This window comes from Denticeps clupeoides, chromosome 12 (assembly GCF_900700375.1).
Source record: "Denticeps clupeoides chromosome 12, fDenClu1.1, whole genome shotgun sequence".
Classification (NCBI taxonomy): domain Eukaryota; kingdom Metazoa; phylum Chordata; class Actinopteri; order Clupeiformes; family Denticipitidae; genus Denticeps; species Denticeps clupeoides.
In genome coordinates, this window is record NC_041718.1 from 10275655 (window position 1) to 10284864 (window position 9210).

At 42.3% G+C, this 9210-nt stretch overlaps 1 protein-coding gene across 1 annotated transcript; it reads right to left on the minus strand.

Moving 5' to 3' along the window:
• Nucleotides 1-2675: 2675 nt before the first annotated feature.
• On the minus strand, nt 2676-6771 carry fam83d (family with sequence similarity 83 member D). The gene is made up of 4 exons (XM_028998794.1): nt 6061-6771; nt 4864-5031; nt 4413-4537; nt 2676-4330 (listed from the first exon to the last, which is right to left on the minus strand). Exons 1-4 carry the CDS (start codon nt 6541-6543, stop codon nt 3484-3486), a joined length of 1623 nt encoding a protein of 540 aa, XP_028854627.1. The 5' UTR covers nt 6544-6771; the 3' UTR covers nt 2676-3483.
• Between the last annotated feature and the right edge of the window lie 2439 nt (nt 6772-9210).

Here is a 9210-nt window from a genome sequence, read left to right on the forward strand (position 1 = left end):
AAAACTGATTTTTTTAATAAATCCCAGAGGTGTGTGGAATTAAAATTAAAGCAATTATTAAAAGCAGTTTACAATAACAAGATAACAAATAGACAATAAAATAATAAAATAAATAAACCATGTGATTAAGTACTATGATTGAATTAGTCCACATGGGCATAAATGTTACTGCAAATATCTGTGTGGTAACTTTTCTAAATTGTGAAGGAACTGAAGGAACTGTGCAGTACGTGCAGGTTTCGTCGTGATCCTTGTGGCAAGACATTCTGACCAGTCATCAACACTATCTTCAAGACACTGGGGCAAGTCAGTGTGTCATCTGAAATGCCCTGATCAGATTTAGACTGACTCATAGTGCATGGAATCAAATTAAGAAGCACATAGTTACTGAGGGTGGCCTCTCTCATTTAATGGGCTTCCGGAGACAAAGACTTGACAGGTGTGGGGACAGTTGTGTGGGGCCTTTCCTGAAGGGTAAGATGGTGGTCGGCACGTTTTTGACAGTATACCCTGAAGCCACCTGTTCAGAGAGTCCATTTTTTTCCGAGAAAGCAGGGTCAGGAACCACTATTATCAACAGGGGCACCAAATAATTTCTATTTACAGACACTTTCTAAATGACCCATTAATGGGGATGGATGCCATCCCTCTTTAATCTTTATAAGCATGACAGGAATGTGTAATGTTAGGTCTAAAAAACAAACACACAAAGTAGGCATACTAATATTATAATATATTGTCCAAAAGAACCATAATACCAATGACATTGCATGTTTAAATGTAAACATTTGACACATTTGATCAATACTATGTTCATACCTGTCCTGCTGAACGTGACTGAATATTGTGGCTGTATATTATTTTCAAGCGGGAGTAAGTCATGTGTTACTTTATAGTTGCTACATATTACTATGTAATGTAATATATACTATTACTACATTAAATAGTTTAATAACTACCTTTCAAAACTTAATTGTGAGGCCTATCCAAAAATCACTATTAACAGTAATTGATCGCAAAAAGGAATACACACTGCCAGAGACATAGTATTTTATATTCAGATGCATTGAACGAATATTGAACTGTCCAATATTCAGATGCATTCCTTTGAATGGTGTTTATGGGCCTGAAGGTTAGGGGGCGTGGGCAAATAGCCTGATTAAAACACTGAGGGGAAGGGCCTTGAATACCTATACTGCTGACATCCTCCACATCTGCTCTCAGTGACGCCTGTGTGGGTGCGGCCGGCAGAGTAATTAAGCAGCAAACACTGAATAAGACAGTAAATGGCACCTGTGGGGACGGACACAGAGCGTGATATAATTAAAGGTCAGCCGCAGTTGTTTAATCAAGCCATTCCCGGGAAACACCCAGGGAGCCATTTCTGCGTGACACGATTACTATACATAGAGTAGTGAGATAAAGTGCTCATATAGTGATATATATATGCGCTGTCATCAAATTCATGTAGTTTCAGGATCAACAACTGTAAAAAAAATGTAGTTGCTTTTTGACTGTGTGTGGTTAACATTAAACATTGAAAAATTAAATAAATGAATTGACCACATTCATACACTATTCAGTAATTACTTATATTTTTAAGGATTTAGAGGGCAAACTTTTGAAAGACAATTGAGCTCAGAGGGGTTATTGTGACATCCCTTATTAACCATTTCCTGTTTCACAGAGTAAGAATTCACCACACGTTTCCTCAAGTTAATAAACATTTGTTAGCCATTGGTATGAATATTAAAAAAGTAATTAACAGTTAATTTACAACCATTTCAATTATGTTTCTGTTGAACTGATATCCTTACCAATGGTATCATCCAAATTTTTTTTTTTAAATTAAATAACAATATGTTAGACTATGTTGCTGGTGATGGTAAGGTGTGCTTTATTTAGATGAGAAAAAAAAGATACAGGGATAGATGATTCCAAAGGGAAAATCTTGAAACGGCATCTTAACTGCAGTCTAATGTATAAATTATATTAATAAATAAACAGTTAAAATGATTTCATTGTAAAAACGTGGAGAAATTGTCCATCATGGGTGTAAATCAGGGGTGTTCAGTTGATCCGGTTAAGATGAAAATGCAAGTTCACACTGGAACTGCAGAATTACTTTCTACCGATTAACGGACTTGGTTGCTCGATGTGACCAGCATCCCAGCAAACCCGCTGCCAAGTCAATGAAGCAGCAGTTGTTGAATGGCGTCCTCTACAGGCAGCAAGATGAATGTGGCCCATTGCCCTGGATCTTATTATTCCTTTTCTCTGAATGCTATCAGCAGTTAGTAGTTCCGGTATGATCTAAATAACTATAGGCCGACTCCATTAAAAATGTACAGAATGGATTAACACTCACCTCGTGTCATTTTATTTCAAAATGATAACATATTCAGAACAAAGAAGTTTGTAGAATGTTCATGATATTTTGGAAGTTTACAAGATTAGTTAAATCCAAGTTCATGTTCACAAGAAAACACCAGTCATTAAACATAGCAATATGCCTTCAATTAACCAAGCAATCAAAGCAACAAACATTGAGTGCATTTTTTATTGAGTGCAGAAAATTCTTCCCTCAGATGTACTGCTTCCCATTTCACTTATACTGAGTCCAAAGCTCTACCATAAACACTCATTCAAAAAGATGCAAAAACATTGCTACTAAATTTACAGTGAACACCTATTTATTAGAGTGTTTGACTGCACAGATTGTAAAGGAAGAATTTGTCCACAACAAAAGTTGGATATCAGTAATGAGGAATGAAATAAGGTGTGACAAACAGCAGGTGCCACCACTGTGCAAAATACAAGGAACAAATGACATTAAATTTCAGAAACATGAATTAAAGTGACATAGTTCTCATTTTACTGTATGCAGAAATTGCAAAGTATTACATTTCTCTGTGTTGGATACTTGTTTTGCATAAAGTATTTAAAGTTTTTTTATCGATATTTGATTTCACGTGAACTAACAATGAAAACAGTAGTACATTGATGTGCTTTTAAAAAATAAAATAAAAAAGGTAATTGTGAAAATCATTTATCACAGTAACATCACGGCCATCATGCAATTACGTGGCAATATATATTATAAAGTGGCTGCAAACTAAAGAACATACCCCTAAAACAAACTAATATATAATTTAACGTTCGTAAATTCCCTCTACAAACCTTTGGCGTTGTATATGCGTATGCCAATTGCATCAGTACTAAACAATCGTAGACAGAGAACCCACAGCCTACGGTGGTTTTAGGGCAACTAGTATTTGCTTTTACCCTCACTATGCAGCCCAGAATACTCCTAGTTCAGGGCTCAGCATATCTATCTCCTACAATGGCAGTTTTTTTTTTTAATCAAACCTCTGCCACTCACTATCACATGAAGAAAAAAAAGCCTTTGATTGTTTTGCCAGCATCTGTATTCCCTACAAATATGAAAGGTACATGTTGTATTGATTATTATTATTATCATCATTATTGTAGATACCTAGACCTAGGCCAAGTACCCGTAAGCATGTTCTCCATCATTGGCCCAGAACCTAGTCTAGAGTCCAGTGTGAGCTTGTGGCTCCGCTGCAGGGCAGGTCCCAGTGCTAGGTTGGTGAGGTCCCCCAGTTCACGCCTGTGGGTCAAAAGGTCAACCATGTGGTCCAGCTTGCTGCGAATGGATGCATAGTGGCCATGACGCTCTTTGGACAGCCTTTGAAAGCAGTCCCTGAAAGTGGAGCCATGAACGATGGGACCACGGCGAATTGGTGGCCGAGGATTCAAGGTGGAGGACTCAGAGCTTGAAGAGGTTTCAGCAGAAGAGATGGAGGCTGGAGAACTGGCCGATTTATTGGTGGGATTCACATCCGTCTGCACACCTTTGTCCACAGTCTGGCAGAGGGTCTGCGTGGAAATGTGACTGGATGGAACAACGGGTTGAGCTGGAGAAGCAGTACCTGGGTTCGCCTCCTCCTGAAAAATGTCCTGCTCCACTGGCTCCTCCCCTATCGTAGAGGCGTTTGAGGTAATGCTGCCATGGCGACCCTTATCTCCAGCCTTCTTACCGGACAGGACACCCAGCAACTGGACACGAGTGGGAGTGCTTGTCGTGTACACCGGGTGGGTGCGCGGAGTGTGAGGAGGAGTGGCCGGTGGTTTGAGGTACAGGTGGTCGTACGTCTGACTGTTCGGGGCACTGGGTGGTGCAGGTTTAGAGTTAATAGGTAGGGACTGTGCATACAGGACGCGGAATTCCTCATCAAAGTTCTCTGTGATCTGGCCTGTTAATTCAATCAGGTTGCTGCTGTTGAGCTTCCCGTCAGTCCAGTTGAACCTGTGGTTGATGAAGCATTAAATGCACGCTGACGCTCTGACAATAAAACAACTCAAGATGGTTTGATTAGCATGTACTGTACCTGTATGAACCTGTAGCAACTTTGTTCCCATCTACCAACATAAATCGCTCATGAACCTTTCCAGTGATCTTGGCGCCTGACCTCATGTAGTACGTTGAGCCAGTAATGGTCCGTACACGCATTAACTACAAACAGAAAAATAATAGAGTGAACGTGAAGTGAAAAGATGTCACATGTGACACACCACAGCACAACACCCAGTGCACACAGTGAAATGGTTCCTCTGCTTTTAACCATCACCCTTGGTGAGCAGAGGGCAGCCATGAAAGGAGTGCAGGGAGCAGTGTGTGGGGACGGTACTTTGCTCAGTGGCACCTTGGCAGTTTGTCATAATGCAGTAGCAATGAAATATATGAATCTGAAAAACTCATGGTAAGAAGATAATGCCAGTTCATAATGATGACAATGCCATGTTTACCAGGTTGAAATGAAAGATACAAAATATCTATACCTGTAGATCCTCCACACGAACTCTGAGGTTGGTGCACATTTGAAGAAAATAAGGAACGGACTCCTTATCTAACAGAACGTAGACTGGAATCCTGCGCTGACTGCAGGCCTCCTGTAGATCCCGGAAGATGTCCAGATCAGTCAGTGAGTCAGTCACAATAGCGATCACCTGCAATATAGATCACAGTTTGCAATGATCAACAACTGCCTAAAGAAAAATTATGCTTAAAGCTACCAAGCTACCTTTTCTCCCCCCTCCTAACAGGGAGTTTGGGTTTTGAGTATCAAGAGACAGTTCTATTTTACACCAGTGATTATGTGTTGGTACCTATGAACCAGATGAGTCACAGGTTCAAACTCCACGTACCACCAACGTGTCCCTCAGCAGGATACGTAACTAACAGAGTTGTCTTTTGGTTTGTAATGGATCATGTTTGAGGGGGGGGGAGTGCGGTGTCGCAGCAGTTAGCATGGCCTCACACCACCATGGTTGTGAGCTCAAATGTGGCTTGGATTGCACGCTCTTCCCTCATTGCCAAGGTGTCCTCTGGGTCCCCCGGTTTCCACCCACAGTCCAAGAGCATGCACACTAGATTAATAGAAATAAATAAATTATCTGCAGGGGTGCATGTGTGTGCTCTATGGTATGGTAGGACTTCCAGTGGTGTCCATGGCCCAGAGATCTCAAACCAAACGAACAATGAGGTAAGACACGAGGTTTGTAGAGGAGCAACCTGGCACATTTGGGTCAGTGTTAACCAAAGATTCAAGGGTTTGCTGAAACTATATTCAAGCTATTCCAGAAGTATAAGGAGACCCTACAAGGCGTGCGAGTAGTAAGTACATGGTTTACTACCTATACAGCTGCGGTTTGAATGAACGTGTAAAGACAAGTTCCATGCTAGATATTTCCACTCCTCTTCACATTCTTTTCATTCCACCAGACCTAATCAGCTTTGGTGTAGCATTTCTCCCTCAAACATCTGAAATGGTAGCCATAAACTAGTATAGTATAGTGAAAGTATAGTGTCTTTCATTAACCAAAATGCGACAAGGTAAAAATGAATGAAGGTGACCAGGGATTCACTTTCAAGGGTGTTGAAATATACTGACCATGAGACATTATAAGATTTATTGGCTCACTCAAGTCTTGCGTTTTGAAAAATCCGTAACTTTTCAACTCTGGGCCACGTTTTACCTCTTTGGCGCTTTTGATCATTTTCCTTGCTGCCTCCTTGCAGCTGTAAATGCTCTCCCCGTAGCTGGGCTGGAAGTGGGCCACCGCCCGGGTCACGCCTCGGAACGACCCGGCGGTGAAGGCGGGCCAGCCCAGCTCCAGGAGCGGCGGTTCGACGTCAGACGCGTCGGGGAAGTAGGTGACGGAGGAGCAGTCCACCGAGCCGCAGACGGACTGGTCCAGAGCCGCTTCGTCCCCGGCAAGGCACGCGCTTTTCGGAACCAGCGCGGACCGGGAGATGCGCTGGATCTCCTCGTCGGAGAGGAAGTTGGGGATGTTCTCCTTCCTCAGGAACCTCGTGAAAGAGTCGCGTCCCCCCGCGACCAGAGCCTCTAAGGCCAGCCGGTGCCTCTCGTTGTACAGCTCCTCGGCGTTGCCCTTTCGGCCCGGTTTCGGCCATGACCTCCACCCGGGCGAGTCCTCCAAACTCTGCGACAGCGCCATTCCCTGCCGCTCGCCACGACTGCACGGCGACAGTGGCCGGCGCAGCGAGTGCAATTCGAATTTCAAATCCAAGCCCCTCCCCCCGCGGCACGTGATTGGTCGGCCGGCTGTTGCCGGGAGCGCAGCAACATATCCGGTTCGAACGGCGCGGCGTTGTCGGATTGTCCTGCCATGTCAGAATTTCATACCGCAGCACATTTTCTATAGACTGTTCCTGCTAGCTGTACAAAATATGATGTGCAACTTGTTTATGTAATAATTATACTATTATACTGTCGGTAAACCACAAGTAGCATGTTGTGATAGGTCAGAAACGCCCGTCAGATTGTCCTGTCACCAGAATGTTAATTGTGCCACTTTATTGTTCAAACGAAACATAAGTGTTTGGTGCCGCACTCACCGTCTTTTCCTTTAAGTACTCCAACTAAACTTTGAAAAACGTGCGATGGCAGCGTGGAGTTTACGGGCGTGCGCACGCGCAATTGACTTTGGTGGGACGTTTCGGTTTACATTTACAGTATTTATCAGACGCCCTTATCCAGAGCGACTTACAATCAGTAGTTACAGGGACAGTCCACCTGGAGCAACTTAGGGTTAAGTGTCTTGCTCAGGGACACAATGGTAGTAAGTGGGATTTGAACCTGGGTCTTCTGGTTCATAGGCGAGTGTGTTAACAACTAGGCTACTACCTAGTGGGACTTTTGACGACAAAAGTCGTCAAAGTGTTTATTATTCCCTCTTGCATTATATGTACTTTGATAAGTAGGATGAAATGATAGAGCAGGTTAGAATTCGGAGACGAGCTCGGCGCGCGTGGCCGACACCTGGCGCGGTCACGCGCTTCCAGGAGGTGAGGCGTGTGCAGTAAATTTTGTATGAACACACGCGTGTACATCATAACAGGCATGCTGGTGTCGTGTCGTAAAACGCTGTCACCATTCATCACTCAGATCTTTTATTCTAGTCTGTGCAATTTTCAAAAACCTGTCTTTACGCCAAGACACAATAGGCATTCATAGGCTTCCAAAGATCATGGTTCTGCGTGGAACCATGTGGTTTTATAGCTGCTTCACATGTGGTCAAAGGCAAAGATATGCATATGTGTCATATGCACAAACACAGTTAAATTCACAAAAGTTGTCAAAGTGTTTATTATTCCTTCTTGCATTATATGTAGTCAAGCCAAATAATATAATAATTCTCTCATAAATGTTTGGACAGGAGGGTTAACACTGGGTTATCTACATCTTTAATGTTATCCTTCTTTTCTACACCTTGTCCAGGCCTGGTTAGACTGACACCATTGTTGGTGTTTAAAAAGGCCGAAGGCAAGAGTGTAACTGCTCCTTTTCATCAGCTGTGGATTTGCAATAGTACAAGCATTCACATTCAGCAGAGTATCTCTGCAGAAGCCCGAAATGAAATTGGGCCAGTTCGTGAACTTAATTTGCAAATGTCAGTTTGAGATTGTTGTATTGCTGCATAGATGGTAAGATTATTAGCTAGAATAAAATAAAACTTGACCTATAATTACGTTTCTATATACGTGCTTGGTGGGCAAACGTAATTAGTTCTTGAACTTTTGTGATTTAACTCCATCAGATCTTGTGGAGTGTGTATGATTATGTATTCCTACAGAGACACACTTTCAGAGACTCACTGCTGGTGCCTTAAGAACAATTAGTGTTAGGTTGAGAAGGAAAACGTTAAGAGGATCGCACAGTAAGAAATATACAGTACAGGCCAAAGGGTTGGACACACCTTCTCATTCAACGTGTTTTCTTTATTTTCATGACCATTTACACGATACATAACTCCACATGTGTTCATTCATAGTTTTGATGACTTCAGTGAGAATCTACCAATGTAAATGGTCATGAAAATAAAGAAAACACATTGAATGAGAAGATGTGTCCAAACTTTTGGCCTGTACTGTATGAAATGCCTTGTCTGCATGCTTATTACAAAAATGTGTATTACGATATTGTAGTAAAAATGTAAGAGTTACTACAGATCCTGGTTCCAGATCCCCCCATAGTAACGGCATCATGGAAAAGCATTTCTCACAAAAGTATTTATGATCTAGTCCACACAAAACACAGCTCAGCTCCCAATCAGCTACTGATCAGTGAAAAGATGTTCCAGTTTCACACAGTGTATGTTCAGACAGACCTTCTTTCCCAGGTGCCCATTAAAATGAAACACTGAATGCACCAGACTGCTGAGAATGGACCAAGAGAAAAATTATAGAATTTTTAGACGATTATTATTTTGTACCTCATAAAATGCAATGTGTCGGGTATGACTGTAAAGCTACGAAGGAGGAAAGAAAAATGCATTTCCAAGAAATTGCAAAATCTTGGGGAGGGCTGCTTGTTACTTGGCAGAAAACCCCCCCCCCCCAGCAGAATAAGTCGGAACAGAACACCGGACGGGTACTGGCTCAACGCTTGTATTTATATTGTATTTGTCAGCGGAACCGTGCAAACCATTTAGATGAACTGTTATAGATTAAAATAAAAAAAAACAAACAAAAAAAACAGGTTAACATCTGCGATCTCGTGATGTGCAGAAACACACACATTTCTCCTCACGACGGCCGTTTATATGCGTCGCGCCGCAATAAATACGCAGCAATAAAAACGTCAATAACGGGCCGCCTCTTGT

What these genes read in the sequence shown, in the direction of transcription:
- fam83d (XM_028998794.1), bottom strand. Translation starts at nt 6,543, where the DNA reads ATGGCGCTGTCGCAGAGTTTGGAGGACTCGCCCGGGTGGAGGTCATGG. An exon ending in TGATCAAAAGCGCCAAAGAG is followed by an intron (nt 5,032 to 6,060) that starts GTAAAACGTGGC and finishes TCTATATTGCAG; the next exon opens with GTGATCGCTATTGTGACTGA. An exon ending in TTCGTGTGGAGGATCTACAG is followed by an intron (nt 4,538 to 4,863) that starts GTATAGATATTT and finishes TTCTGTTTGTAG; the next exon opens with TTAATGCGTGTACGGACCAT.